The 16,681-nt window shown below is 30.6% G+C and overlaps 1 protein-coding gene across 1 annotated transcript; it reads right to left on the minus strand.

The window, feature by feature from the left end:
- Positions 1–847: 847 nt before the first annotated feature.
- Positions 848–2,763, minus strand: LOC125579863 (histone-lysine N-methyltransferase ATXR3-like). Its single transcript, XM_048743747.1, has 2 exons — positions 2,469–2,763; positions 848–2,329 (listed from the first exon to the last, which is right to left on the minus strand). Exon 2 carries the CDS (start codon positions 2,228–2,230, stop codon positions 848–850), a length of 1,383 nt encoding a protein of 460 aa, XP_048599704.1. The 5' UTR covers positions 2,231–2,329; positions 2,469–2,763.
- Positions 2,764–16,681: the final 13,918 nt, after the last annotated feature.

A 16,681-nucleotide genomic window follows, 5' to 3' on the forward strand; every position in this document is an offset into this window, starting at 1 on the left:
AAAATGCGTCAGATATTGCTAGCATTTCTGGGCTGAAAACAATCAATTTCCTGGCTGGAAAGATATATTTTACATCTACTACAGTACCTCCAAGTGTTTCAAGTTCCCTGCCAGGAATAGTATAGCCATCCAAGAGACTCCGATCCTGTTTATCAAACTGGAAATCTTCATGATGGCCCACTACAGTATCATTACTATCTGGTATGGACAATGATTCAGGCAAGGAATCTTCAGCTCCTTGCTCCATATGAACTGCTTTGGCAGCATCTGCAATATCTTCTAATAAATTACCAGGCGCTTCAGGAGGATTCACGAGCCGTGTCACAGCATCTGACACGATTGATGAATATTTATGTTGACCACAGGAGATGTTGCATTTTCAATAGTGACCACCTATTATTATCTGAATGTTTTATCATATGGTCAGAGAAAAGAATGCCTTGCTCCACAAGAGCTTTAAGCTCGGATAACTTTGCAGGCCCATGTTCAGTGCCATAGTAATCAAGATAAAACCACTCCCCCAGGATGAATCTGCCGCCATAGGCTCCTCGTGAGGTGGTGTATCACAAATGTCCATATCTACCTCCATCGATGGCAACTCTTCGGTAGTTGCTTCACCAACTTGCACAGACTCTTTTCCCTTTGCACACGCACTTGGAATCTTGGAAGAATCACATACAAGAATTTTTCTCAACCACCGGATTATTGTTATTCAAAATGTTTTTACCTTGCAATTCTTTTCTTGATGGAGTCGACTCTTTTCCATTAGAATCCCTATGCCTTTGCTTATTCTCAAGCTCCATACCAGTCTGAGAATCCCTCCTCTCCCTAACTCCACTCTTTCTGCTTATATCTCTATGGCCATTACGTCTGGTACGATCGCTCTGGGGATCTTCCATATATTTAGAAGTTCCATCCCGGCGATCACTGGACCATTCAGAGTAACTTGGACTTCTTCTACAATCATGGTGATGGCTGCGGTCATGTGGAGACCTTTTACGAGCATGTGAAGGCTTCTCAAAGATATATGGCGATCTCTCCCGGGCATATGGCGACCTTTCCCGATTGTGGGAACTTCTATCCCTGTGGCCATGGTACCTAGACCGGTCGTGTGGGGACAGATCAGATCGTGCACCATGTCTGTCTGAAACAGCCCTGGCACGGAAATATGAGTCATGATGCTTTTTAGGATACTTTTCCAGAGATGAGTTTTTAGATGAATAGGAATCTCTGTAGTCTCTCTCTCAACAGAGTTCCGTGAATAGTGGTTTGGGTGAAGAGAGCGGGAACAATCATCAGAAAGTTTTCTATATTTGGAGCTCCCATAGTCCCCATGATCAGCATAAAGATGTTCAGCTCCATGTCGCTTCAGTTTGTTCACAGTAGAAGAGTACTCTTTCCCAAGATTATTGGGATCGTTGTTATGTAAACTTTCCTCGATTACAATTTTAGAACTGACCCTCGTAGCCCTGTCATTCCCACTTCTGAACTCTCTCCGGCGATAGGTATCCTCATTCGAAAACCTACCGCCGGGCGGGGTACGTTCATGTTCATAGTCATAATCATATTTCCACGTTGTCTCTCTGTCAACTCCACTCCTACGAGATCTGTTGTAACTATGATCATCCTTACGTGTATCCATCTTATGCCATCTGTCTGGGATGAACTCCCCTTTCTCAATTTCATCACCGGGATCTCTCCATGATCTGATTTCTCTCTCTTCTTTCCTGTACTTATCTGCAGGTAAATCCATTCTCTCCACATAAGATTTATCATATTGCAGGTTACTGCAATCCCCAGAAATCTCCCCTTTTTCGATCTCACTATTCCGCAGTGACTTCACTGGAGAAATCTCACCGGTCTCCAAATCCGCATGAGAATTTAATTCACCCTCTTCCACTTCATCCTTAAACCCAGAATCTCCACCGTTTTCTTCTTTATTGCAACCTTTTCCTTGCAAAACTTCACTCTTTTTATCCTGATCTTTGCGCTCCTTGGGCTTCCTCCTGACAACTTTACGAATTACCTTAACAATTTTCTTCTTCTTAGGTGGCTGAGACGCTGAGGGTTTAGCTGGCTGGGACTCCGGAAGCTTATTATTAGTTGAGATTGAAGAAGCAGCAACCTTTGTATCACTGTTGCCTCCACAAAGCGTCTTCTCCTCCACAACTGGAAGCTTGTCCATGATATTCAGTAGAGGCATGCATGTGACGACACCCCCATCGCTCATGGACACAAAGCTTTTCTCAAGTCTTGGGGATATCAATACTCATGCTTCAGAACATCCCACCGCCAAAGTCCGTCGCCGTCTCCGGCTAAATTCAAGAACCTGTACACACCCAAGAAGCAATCAGTGGCGAAAACTGAATGTAGCCAGAGCGAGAATCTGGAAACCCTACGGAGCCAAATTGATGAAATTAGAGGAGAGGACGAGACGGGAAGACAACGAATTGAAGCGGGGATTTTACCGGGGAGGGTAAGGAAACGTAGCGAAGGGGATCAAATAGAGCTGGGAGGAAGACGAATGAACGTGAGAAGGATGAGAAATTTCTCGAGAATAAGAGAGTAATAGATCCAGGTCAAAGAAGACGAATCGACAAGGAAACCCTCGAAAGTTCTCGCTAAATCTCAATCTGGTTGTTCCCGTTGCGGCGTGTGTTCTTTCTCTCTGCGACCTGCGCTTCTCTTCTGAATCCTTGTCTTCTCTCTCTCTCTCTCTCCGTTATGTTTTCCTGAAAGAAGAAGCCGTCGTGTTAATATTTTCTGTGTATTTATTTCTTTTTTTTTTTTTTTTTCTATCACCGTTTTCACCTTAACTAATTTAGATATGAAATTGATAATAGTATGATTTATTTTTTGGTCAAAAGTATATTAGTATGCAATGGAAAATATGGTAATTAAGAATGGTTCTGAATCCCCTATATATTAATCGAGAAGCATTTGAAAAATTAGAATCTTAATTTTGTATTAATTTAAAAAAACTCTAAATCCTAGGCGGCACTCTAAATCCCTTCTAAATTCCATTTCAAAGAATTCTAGAGCATCTAATATAAAGTATAGTTTAATCTAATGGTGTCACATTATTCCATAATTATATAACACTAGAGAACATTATATTAACCTAAAATATAAGAAATGTGTATTATTTCCTTAAATAAAAACTACGGAATTACCTAATATGATTTACATATATATGGCAATTAATGATTATGAATAATAAAGATTTGATAACAATTTTTGCATCCTTCTTCATTTTGTTTAATTTTATATTATTAAAAAAATAAACAATCACATTAACCATATAATAAAAAAATTAGATTTTTTTTTTCTTATATGTTATATTTGGAATTTTTTAAAATGACATTAAATTAAAAAAAATGAGGAAACCTTATATGTTATATTTTTTTTTAAATGACTTTGAAATACAAAAATGAGGACACTTTATATGTTATATTTTTCTTATATGTTAGATTTTTTCTTATATGTTATATTTTGAATTTTTTAAAACGACTTTAAATTACAAAAATGTAAGTTTTCCTTAAGTATACGACTAAAAACATTAAAAAGACATGTATCTGTTCGATGGCTGATTTGAAAGCTTTCAAAACCATATGTAAGATAAAAGTCAAAATAATTCAACTGTGAAAATAATACTGTTTACTTTTTTAAGAATGTGTTCGAGGGAAAAAATAAGGTTTTTATGTCATAATTTGTTTAATGTCCACTAGAGAACATTATATTAACCTAAAATATAAGAAGTGTGTATTTTTTCCCTAAATAAAAGCTACGAAATTACCTAATATGATTTACATATATATGGCAATTAATGATTATGAATAATAAAGATTTGATAACAATTTTTGCATCCTTCTTCATTTTGTTTAATTTTATATTATTAAAAAAAATAAACAATCACATTAACCATATAATAAAAAAATTAGATTTTCTTCTTATATGTTATATTTGGAATTTTTTAAAATGACATTAAATTACAAAAATGAGGAAACCTTATATGTTATTTTTTTTTTAAAACGACTTTAAAATACAAAAATGAGGACACTTTATATGTTATATTTTTCTTATATGTTAGACTTTTTCTTATATGTTATATTTTGAATTTTTAAAACGACTTTAAATTACAAAAATGTAAGTTTTCCTTAAGTATACGACTAAAAACATTAAAATGACATGTATCAATTCGATGGTTGATTTAAAAGCTTTCAAAACCATATGGAAGATAAAAGTCAAAATAATTCAACTGTGAAAACAACACTGTTCACTTTTTTCAAGAATGTGTTCGATGGAAAAAATAAGGTTTTTATGTCATAATTTGTTTAATGTTCAATCCGATCATTCCATGATGTATTAATTATAGTTTTGTTCCATCATTTTTAATAAAAATTGATTTGATCCATCGGAAAGAAATTATATAATAACAAAATAAATATTGTATATATATAAATAAAATGATCAAATATATAAAAAAAAATTCGATAATATATAGAAATAAACTCACCATGCGCATGGCGCAAGTATCATCCTAGTTGTATTTGTAAAAGAGTTATTTCAAATTCGATATCTTTTAAAAAAGTAAACAAAATATTATCAAGTTATATTATGTTTTTAAAATAAAAAAAGTAAAAAAAAAAATAGCAGTAACAGAAAAAAGAATTAAAAAAAAAAATTTAACGTCGTCAGCAAAACACTAAACCCTAAATCCTAATCTCTAAACCCTAAATCCTAAACCCTAAACTCTTGGGTAAACCCTAAACCCTTGGGTAAACTCTAAACCCTTGGATAAACTCTAAACCCTTGGATAAATCATAAACTCTAAATAAAAACACTAAACTCTTAAACTCTAAACCCTAAAATCCTAAACCCTAAACCCTTGAGTGTTTTAGTGTTTAGTGATTTTGATTTAGAGTTTAAGATTTATCCTAGAGTTTAAGATTTATCCTAGGGTTTAGGGTTTACCTAAGAGTTTAGGGTTTAAGATTTAGGGATTAGAATTTAGGGTTTAATGTTTTGCTGACGACGTTAAATTTTTTTTTTTGCAATTACTACTATTTTTTTTTACCTTTTAATTTTAAAAAGATAATATAATTTGACAATATTTTATTTCTTTTTTTAAAAGATACCAAATATAAAATAACAAAAGCCTATTGGTTGGTGAACCCAAGAATAAGTCTAGTATTTGTAAAAAAAACAGGTCTAAACACATTTTGGACGATTTTATCATTGTAGTACAACGAGTGAATTTTTCGTTCATTTTGTATTATATAAATGTTTATTTAAAAAAAAAAAAAATTAATTATATGAGCTTAACTTATTATTGAATATCTTATATTATTATGTAATGTGTCATATGTTAATAATCTACTAAAGTATTAAATATACTTTTAAAATCTATGGTTGATAAAATCACAAGTTATTTTTGTCATTCTTATTCCTTTTAATACATTTCTCAAAACAATTTACTTATCATATTTCTTCCTCATATTTTTTTAGTTTCTTTCATTGGGTTTTATAGAAAAATTCTAACAGTAAAAAATAGAAAATAACATTTAAAAGACAAATCAATGAAAATCTTTGAATAGTAACACAGATTACAACACTTCTCAAGAGTTTTTATCTTTGTCAGTTAAATATGACAAAAACATATAACTTTTTAGTATATGTGTATAGTAGGCATGTGATTTTATTACTTTCTGCATATTTTATATGTGTTAAACTATATATTTGTTTGATCCAACATATTTTGACTGAAAACTCAAATATTTTCTTTTTCTAAACTGAGATAATTATTTCTATAATCATCTTGTTCATAAAATTATTAGTTTAAAACTAATATATTTTTTTTATTAACATGAAAAATAAAATGATAATATCAGTAAGTGATGAAAATAAAATTCCACATAATATATTTAATAAAGCTAAAATAATAATATTTAATGAGAAACTTTCTGCAATTAGTAACAATAATTTATTTGTATTTATATGTCCTTTTAGCATTCAAAATTTTATAAAAATATATCAGATCTACCAAAATTTTATGTCTTTACACATATCATACTCTGTCTCTGGGTCCGGATCTGAAAATAATAATCATGCCAAAACAAAAATTGTGAAAATATTTACATATCAAATTACCTGTTCATACATTATTTAGCCCAAAAGTAAGGCGGCCACTTCCAACATTTTTAGCAATGAAAATCCATTTGGCGCTCAAACCAAACGCTACGAGCGGTAATATTCTCACCGTTAATAAACGGACATCTTGACCCAAGATTTTTTATTACACAACGTGGTGTGAAGCTTAAAGAGATTCTGATTTGATGAGCCATTAAACACTTGGAACAACCCGTTAAAATGTTTAGAAGTTCTTCAATAAGAATGTAGGAGTAATCAATCACCAATGGACCCATTACAAAGCCCACATTATAAGTAACGGGTTGTTCCAAGTGTTTAATGGCTCATCAAATCAGAATCTCTTATTGAAGAACTTCTAAACTTTATTCCAAAATCTGAGCAAAATAAAAGCTTTGACAAAAAGGAAACGATCACAAATAAAAAATGCATTTTATGTGAAACTGATTTATGGGAGAAAAAACAACACATGAATACAAAAATATAAAGGTCCAGATTCTATTCATTGACAACATATAAATAACACATGGTATAAAGGTCGACAATTTCATGACATAACAAGAGTATTAATTGGTGTTTCAAAAAAAAAAAAAAAAACAAGAGTATTAATTGATTCTGAGATGATATCTTCAAATCCTAGGGAAAAGAAACCAAATGTTTGTGGATAGTTTTTCGAGCTTAGGAAGTTTCTCCAGCTCGTCGCGTTAACAAAAAAAAAGAGATACCTTGCATTCCCGGATGTAGTCAGAAATACCTCGGCAACCTCGAGCTTCTCAAATGTCAAGCTCGTACTGTCCATGGTCAACACATGGTTTTATTGTGTTACTAGATTAATTATTTTATGTATTATATATTCTTACATATAATGAAATAATTAAATATATTGAATAATTAAAAGTCAGTAGCTGTTACATATATAATTAAATTGGTGCGAACATATAAATCAATTTTATTAATCTAAAGAATAATTTTTTTCTATTTGATAGGATATATAATTAAATTTAAATGATATTAACACACATAGTATATTTTTAATATAAATGTATATTAAATGATGTTTATACTGATATATTTTTTTATCGTTTGTATCTTTTATAGCAAAAACTTTAAATTAATGTTAACAAATTTTTTATTATGGGATTAATAATTTTAGTAATTTATATTTTTTAAAAAAATTAAGTTGTCAATGTTTGTTCAATTATCAAAATAAAATTTTCAAAGTAAATTTTGAAAATTAAATATTTATGTATTTTATATGGTATACAATTGACTTTAAAACGATATATATATATATAGGGGTTGATTGGTAGAAGCTGTACCTTTGGATTTTTTGTTTTAAGAATTAAGCTGTAGATTTTGTGGCTTTAGCTTTAAACTTTACTAGGATAAGACCCGCGCCTTGCGCGGGATTAAGTTATTATTTTTATTATATTTTGGAGAATGAAACAATAGTTTGGCTTCATTTGGATTACGGGTGTTCAACCCGGATATCGGGTTAGTTTCGGTTCGGTTCGGTTTTTTTCGGTATTTGGTTAGTAAAATATAACTACTATTCTAAATCAATATTTACTTTGACTTTAGTCTTTCACATACTTTTGAAAGATTTCAACTGGACGACTAAATTGATCAGCCAATCTTGTTGCTTTAAATCATTAGTGTTTATATATATATATTATTTAGTTTGAATATTTATTAAATAAAAATTCATATGCGTTATATTTTATGATCATTTGTAACTTATTACAACAAAAAAATAATCTATTGATCACAAAATTTTCAGAGTGGGAATATTCAAATTTCTAATAATATATAGACATTTTGAAAAATTCAAATATAACATATAAGAAAAAATATAAATGTTTTTATTATATATTTAATGTGATTTTTTAATATCTTTCAATAATATAAAATTAAAAAAAAGAACTAAGACACAAAAATTGTTATCAAATATTTATTATTTATAATAATTAATTTTCATATATACGTTAATCATATTAGGTAATTTTGTAGCTTCTAATTAAGGAAAGTGCAAAAAATATTTTGGTAGATTATTTATCAATTAGATAGTTAGTTTAATAAAAAATATAATGTAAGTCAAGATGGACCAACCTATTTTTCTAAGAATAGTATATTTTATATAGTCATTTATTAAATGAGAATTTATAATCATACAGTTCTATGATCATTCATATCATTTTATAACTGAATATTTAAATAATCGATAACAAAAATTTCAATGTGAAATCTTTAATAAGTTTATAATTTATAAATGTTTTTGAAAATTCATTGAAAGTTTTAATATTAAAATATTTATGTAATCTTATGGTATATAGTATAATCTATATATATATATATATAATATATATGTTTTATTATTAAATGATATTTTTTACTCATATGGTTTTAAAATAATGTGTATCTTCTTATAATATTAAATAAAAGTTCATATTAATACAATTTTATGATCATTTGTACTTATTATGACAAAAAAAATAATCTATTGATCACAAAATTTTCAGAGTGGGGATATTCAAATTTCTAATAATTTATAGACGTTTTGAAAAATTCATAATATAACATATAAGAAAAATTATAAATGTTTTTATTATATATTTAATGTGATTTTTAAATATATTTTAATAATATAAAATTAAAAAAAGAAATAAGATACAAAAATTGTTATCAAATATTTATTATTCATTATAATTAATTTTCACATATACGTTAATCATATTAGGTAATTTCGTAGCTTTTATTTAAGGAAAGTGCAAAATATTTTTTGGTACGTTATTTATCAATTCGATAGTTAGTTTAATAAAAAGTGTAATATAAGTTAAGATGAACCAACCTATTTTTCTAGGAATAGTATATTTTGTATAGTTATTTATTAAATAAGAATTTATAATCATACAGTTCTATGATCGTTCATATCGTTTTATAACAAAATATTTAAATCATCGATAACAAAATTTTCAATCTAAAATCTTTAATAAATTTATAATTTATAAATGTTCTTGAAAATTCATTGAAAGTTTTAATATTAAAATATTTATGTAATCTTATGGTATATAGTGTTTAATATATATATATATATTTATTTATTTTATTATTAAATGATATTTTTTACTCATATGGTTTTAAAATCATATGTATCTTCTTATAATAAAAATGTTAAACCAATTGATCATTAATTTTTAACATAATAATTTTAATAGTTTTAGTCATTTATTGTCGTTTTTAAAAATTCAAAATATAACATATACGAAAAAATCTAAATTTTATTTTTATAGCTAATTTGATTGTTTAATTTATTTTAATAATATAAAATTAAACAAAAAATGATGGAGGAGATATACATTGTTATCAAATCTTTATTATTAAACTCATTAATTGTCATATATATATTAGTCATTTATGGTAATTCCGTAGGTTTTATTTAAGGAAAGAAAATATCATATCATATCATTATATCATATAGTTTGACCAACTTATGTATCTAACAACATATAAAAATCGAATGTGGACCTACTTATTTTTCAATTGAATGTAATTGACTACCTAATTGAGTGCCACCTATGCATTGGGGCCTCTTTTAATTAATACAAAATTGAGGTTACATCTTTTCAAATGTTCCTCAATTAATATATAAGGGATTGTTGTAGGTTTATTTCAAAGTTTTAAAAGCAGTAAACCTAAAGTCGTAGAAAAATTAATTTCTAGAGCCATTATATTTCCTTTTAAAGATTTTGTGCTCTAGGTTTAGTTTTTATTAATAAAGCTTGATTGCTTCGATTTTATTGCTCTAAAAAGAATTATGGTTGTGTAGAGCACTCAGAGCCAACACCAATCACCCCCCATATATATATATATCTTTTAATCTTAATAATTAATTAAACTATACTTTTTACTTATATGATTTTATAACAATTTTTATTTTTCATAGCAAAAATTTTAAACCATGGATCACAAAATTTGAATTTGAGACTTTTAACAGTTTTAGTAATTTATAGTCGTTTTTAAAAATTCAAAATATAACATATACAGAAAATTTTAAATTTTATTATATGGTTAATGTGGTTTTTTAATCTATTTTAATAATTTAAAATTAAACAAATATGATAGAATATACACTAATTTTTATCAAATCTTTATTATTCAAAATCATTAATTGTCATATATGCTTTAGCCACATTAGGCAATTTCGTAACTTTTAATTAAGGAAATTATAAAGACCATTAATAATGAATTTATGGTTAGTTTAATAAAAAATATATTATATAATTAGATGGACCAACCTATTTCTCTAATGATTCTATGAATCATCCTAGTCATGACACGTGGCTACAAAAAGAAGTTATAATGTTTCTCAATTAATATTGTACTAGATCTGGATCCACGCAACCGCGCGAGTGTTAATTTTCATTTTTATTTACATAGATATTTTATTTTTATTTCAAGAATGATGTATATTCAAATGTGTATATGAATTTTTCAAACATAATCATGTGATTCAATTTTATTGTTTTTCATCAAATTAATCATTTCAAAATGTAACATGTATTTTCTTTTATATATTTCTGTTTGTTGAATTAGTGTTTGATTATTGAACTCATGAACTTTTGAAATCTAGATTGGTAAAAATATAAAATTATTTTCATTTACAAAGATATTGTAACATTTCACAAAAATATAAAGTCAAAGTGAATTAAAATTATATCTCATAGATTATAATTATAAAGTAATTAATTAAATATTTAGTATTTTTTGGTTATTTTATCAAAAAACGAAGTATTTTTTGTTTAACAAATAACACTGACATATATTTAAAATGATTTTGTTGCATCTACCTTAAAAATGCGTTGGTAGCATGTTATTCTATAAATTTTAATAACTTATCTTCTTAAATTCATAAAATTCAATCAAATACAGAGATTAAATAATGATTGTAATATGGGCCACAATAGTCTATGATCCAAGTAATGATTTCATTAGGTTTCAGTTACCTATTTTTTTACGGGAAGAAAACTAATTTTTTTTTTGATAACACACGCGACTTTTTTCGTTCAGAACAAAGCTAATCTCAGAAGAGCTTTATGTCTTCCTCACCGCATCGTTAAACATAGATACATATCACTTTTCACTTGAATCTAAACGGAAGAAGTTTTTGAACATCATCAATAACTAACGCCTATCTACAAATGTTTGGAGTTTATTTTTAATTTATCTAACAACCGATTACTATTCTAGATGATTTTAGGGTTTTGTTATGTTGAATCGAGATTTGATAGATTATATCTCAATCATACAGATCGGCGTTTATGACATTGGAGAGGTCCACTCCTCGAAGTACGAACCTCTGTTTTTGGGTGATCAAGCTTAGTTTCTGAAATCAAAAATATGTTCGATAAAAGCATTAACAGAGTCGTAGTGGTGGAGATGTTTGTAGGTCGTACAGAGGTTCGTAGACAAAATAGACAGGTACTTTAATATACTAAGTTGAATTTCCTCTGTTTTGGAGCTTGAGCGTAGGATAATATATTTTGTTTATCATAATAGAAAGGTACTTTAATATACTCTTTGTTTTTTCAAAATTGATATACTGCAATAAGTTAGTGACGAAATATATTATTTACAATTGTTTCATATTCTTAAGCTCTGTTTTGTAATCTCTGCAGAGAATCATCTTAAAGATGCCTGATATGGAAGATACTGCAAAGTCCTTCTAGTGCAGAGGAACTGTTGAATGATCTTGAGATCAAGAAACAGAGCTCGTACATGGGTTAGGCGTCTCAAACAATATACGTAAGTTCTGTATAATCCATAAATTAGTTACTAAGTTCAATGACTGACTTTAAAATTTATTCTTTTAACAGATATATAATACAAACAGGCTCCAAGGAAAGCCAAGGAAGATCGTGAGGAATGATATTGTGAGGAAGATCGTGAGGAATGATAAGCCAAGCTAACAGATATATAATACAATCTTTCTCGCAGCATGCATGACATGGATGAACAATTGTGAGGAAGATCGTAAAGAGGCTCCAAGGAAAGCCAAGGATCATTGGTTTTCTGCCTCCAGGAGTGAAGCAACTTAACTTGGACTCGCCAGCCCTGTTTGTAGGGTTTGACGTCTTTTAATAACGAAAGTGCTTGGATCATAGAAATAGCTCAAACTGTTTTAGTTTAGGTGATGGTTGAGGTTAAGGGTAGAGCCATCGATATATATATATAGATCGCTAGGTTTGTTAGGGTATTTAGAAAGAATATACCGTGACTTTATTCGCAAGTAATATATATGAATTGTAGAAAATTTTGAATAAGTTGTTATGGTTATATCGTAAATATTCGTATCTTGATATATTTGAGGATATTCTTCTTAGTTGTTTCGATATTTCATTGCAAAAAATTAGGAAAACACATGAGGAGTGGACGGGAAGTTATAATTCGATCATTATGGTTAGAATATCATTTTTTAAACGTTCAAGTAACATGAACTGTGTAAATTAGTTGTTTCAATATAAGGAATATATATATATTATATATATATATTATTGTTGCAACAGAATCATGGTTTTGAAAAATCTTGTTATATTGGTTTTAAAGATAAACAATGATTTGAATAATGATCGAATTATAACTGATATGATATATTGGCTCGATGCTGATATGATAAGACCGGTTTGATGGTTCTTTTCAGGTGAACAGGTTCAAATAATAGAACTCGAATCATCACTTGAGCATGTATAAATAATGTGTAAGTGACAAAACCAATCTAAAACAGAGGTTTTATGGACCATTTTAGATGAAATGCTTGAGCTGTTAACGACGAACCGGCTGTATGGTCTGTCTACAAATGTTGTTGATACGAGTTGGTTTTGTTTATTACATGAACGACATGTATATTAACATACCAGAACTCTAGAACAGAACGAAACAGAACGAAAATGTATTAGTCTATGAACGAAAATGATTTCAATATGATGGATTGTGTTTTATGTTTTAGATGGTTTACATTACCACTATGTATAATTTATTAAGGAATCAAATGTGGGTTTGTTAACCATTCTGGTTTTATAGGAGTCGATGTTATATTATGAATGATATATTAGAAGCCATATTATTAACAATAAATGAATGATAACTGATTTCTAGTGAGAGTCCATTTTTAAAAAAATCACACATGAATCAAGGTTGTGACTTCTATTTTAATATATAAGATTAGAAAAAAATTATAGACAACTCTTATAGTTTAATAGTAGTGTATTTGTTACGTTATTTGTTCCTTTACATTATAATTTATTTATTTTTTCAGTTTATATGTTAAAATAGTGCGTTTTCGTGAAAGTGCAAATTTATTAAATTCCAGTGATAATTATTTTTTGTAGGTCAGTTCTACGCAAAATACAAATAAACAGAAACAAAATTCCATTAACCTTTACAAATTAGAATGATATTTGATTAAAAATATTTTTAAATATATAAATATTATATATTTAACAAGTACGAAATCTAACTTTTAAATAAAAGCATTATGCGTTATCTGTTGTGAAACTAGAGAATAGAAACTGTATATTCTCATTAATCTTAAACATAAAGAGCCCTTTATATATAGGGAATTAAACCGTTATAGAATAATGGAAAAACTAGAAAAGGAAATACAAATAAGGAAATAGTACAAATCATAAACCAATCAGGAAAAGGAAACTAGGGTTTCTCTCTCTCTCTAGCCGCCGGTTCTCTCTCTCTCTCTCTCTCTCTCTCTCTAGGGCGCCGACTCTCTCTCTCTAGTATGGACTGGTTATGGACATCCATAATATGATTTATAACACTTCCCCTTGGATGTCATAACCATACAGAGTTTATAATACGCTTTGGATGTTGCCTCATTAAAACCTTACCAGGAAAACCCAGTGGGACAAAACCATGGTGAAGGAAAAAGAGTACAACACGTATTACTCCCCATGTTCTGAACATCACTGAAGATCTTTCAACCTACGCATCCCAATCTGATGCGTGAGCTTCCTGAACGTGTAGGTCGGAAGTGATTTGGTGAACAGGTCTGTTGAGTTGTCGCTGGAACGCACTTGGACTACTTGGACCTCGCCGGCTTTCTGTAGCTCGTGCGTGAAGAAGAACTTAGGTAGTATGTGCTTCGTCCGGTCCCCTTTGATGTAGCCATCCTTAAGCTGAGCAATGCAAGCTGCATTGTCTTCATACATCACGGTTGGTGCGTCCTTGTCTTCGGTCATCCCACAATCGACTCGGACATGTTGGGTCATGGACCTCAACCAAACACACTCGCGGCTGGCCTCATGTATTGCCAAGATCTCCGAATGGTTTGAAGATGTGGCCGCGATCGTCTGCTTCATAGAACGCCATGATATGGCCGTTCCACCATGTGTAAACACATAGCCTGTATGTGATCGAGCATTGTGTGGATCCGAAAGATAACCTGCATCAGCAAAACCAACTAAACCTTTGGTTAGTATAAAATAGACCCAAGTCATTCGTTCCTTGCAGGTAACGAAGAACATGTTTAATCCCGTTCCAGTGCCTTTGGGTCGGACAAGAGCTAAATCTAGACAATAGATTCATGGCAAAACATATATCTGGTCGTGTGTGACTAGCCAGATACATCAAAGCTCCTATGCACTGAGATATGGCAATTCGGGACCTAGGACATCTTCATCGTCCATCTTAGGACGGAACGGATCAGTGTCCAGGCCGAGAGACCTCACGATCATGAGGCTAGATAATGGGTGAGACTCGGCCATGTTAAATCACTTGAGTACCTTTTCTGTATATACCATTTGATGCACAAGGATTCCATCTTTAATGTACTCAAGCTGTAATCCCAAACAAAATTTTGTTTTTCCTAGATCTTTCATCTCGAATTCTTTCTTAAGATATTCAACTGTTTGGGAAATCTCTCTAGGGTTCCTAGGATATTCAGATCATTAACATACACTGCTATGATCACAAATCCTTTATTTTCGAATTTCTTTATGAAAACACATGGACTGATCGGGTCATTCTTATAGCCCTCTTTCACTAGGTACTCACTTAGTCTATTGTACCACATTCGATCTGATTGTTTCAGTCCATAAAGTGACTTATTCAACTTTATACAATGTTGTTCTCGAGAACTCGATTTGTCTTTCAATTCAATACCCTCTGGTACTTTCATATATATATCTCATTATCCAGTGGACCATATAAGTATTCAGTTACTACATCCATTAACCGCAAGTCTAAGTTCTCTCTTATAGCCAGACTTATCAGGAATCTAAAAGTAGTAGCATCTACCACAGGGGAATATATTTCCTCATAATCGATTCTTGGTCTCTGTGAGAATCCTTGTGCAACAAACCGTGCTTTATATCTCACTACTTCACCATGATGATTTCTTTTCCTCACAAAGACTCATATGTATCCAACTGGTTTAACATCATATGGTGTTCGGATTATAGGCCCGAAAACACCTATTTTCTTTAAAGAATTTAACTCCACGTTTATAACTTCTTTCCATTTGATCCAATCTGATCGTTGAGTGCACTCATAAATAGACGTGGGTTCATGATCCTCGTTTAAATCCATAAGTTCAAGTGCTACCTTGTATGCAAATATATCATCAATGTCGACATTCTTTTTGTTCCATTGTATTCCAGACAAGACATAATTTTTTTGAGATCTCATTATTATCAGAACCATCAGTACCATGAAGCTTGGCGTCCCAAGCATCAGTGTTTGGTACATCAGGACCATCGGCCATGTCTAAAGCCTTATGGTCGGACGCGGCCATATCTCGGGTAGGATCGGCCGCGGCCATGTCTGGGGTTCCAACCTCGGGTTCAGCACCTTTCTTTGTTTTCCGCGAGTTCTTATCTTTGGAACCTATTGGTCTACCACATTTCAAACGTTGTCTAGACTCTGTAGCAACTTGATTGTGTCCCCCTTGAACATCAATTCTAATTGGTGCATTAGCAGCTGGTATATATGACTTTGTCACTCTTTTCGGGTCAGCAAAGGAATCTGGCAATTGATTAGCTAGCTTTTGTAAATGTATTATCTTTTGGACTTCTAAATCACATTCTTGAGTCCGAGGATCTTGCCAAGATAAGGATGTTTGATCTCATGTAATTTATTTTACCAGCTTATTATTATGTCCCCCTAATGTTGGATGTTCGGATTCATCGAAATGACAATCCGCATACCTGGCCTTAAGTAAATCACCCGTAGTTGGCTCAAGGTACTTAATAATTGTTGGATAATCATATCCAACATATATTCCCATCCTCCTTTGAGGTCCCATTTTTGTTCTCTGTGGTGGAGCAATTGGAACATAACCGGCACAACCAAATGTCTTAAGATGGGATATGTCTGGCTCATGACCCGTAAACACGGCGTGTCCCCAAGCAGAAACCGGAAGTCTCGACCTCATAAGCAATGGTTGAGCTATTAGCTGTATGCGTTTTATAAATCATTCGGCTAAGCCGTTCTGTGTATGTATATGTGCCACGGAGTGTTCCACAGT

The sequence above is a fragment of the Brassica napus genome, chromosome C1, assembly GCF_020379485.1.
Source record: "Brassica napus cultivar Da-Ae chromosome C1, Da-Ae, whole genome shotgun sequence".
Taxonomy (NCBI): domain Eukaryota; kingdom Viridiplantae; phylum Streptophyta; class Magnoliopsida; order Brassicales; family Brassicaceae; genus Brassica; species Brassica napus.

Coding starts and splice junctions, on each gene's coding strand:
- LOC125579863 (XM_048743747.1), bottom strand. CDS start 2,230: ATGAGCGATGGGGGTGTCGTCACATGCATGCCTCTACTGAATATCATG.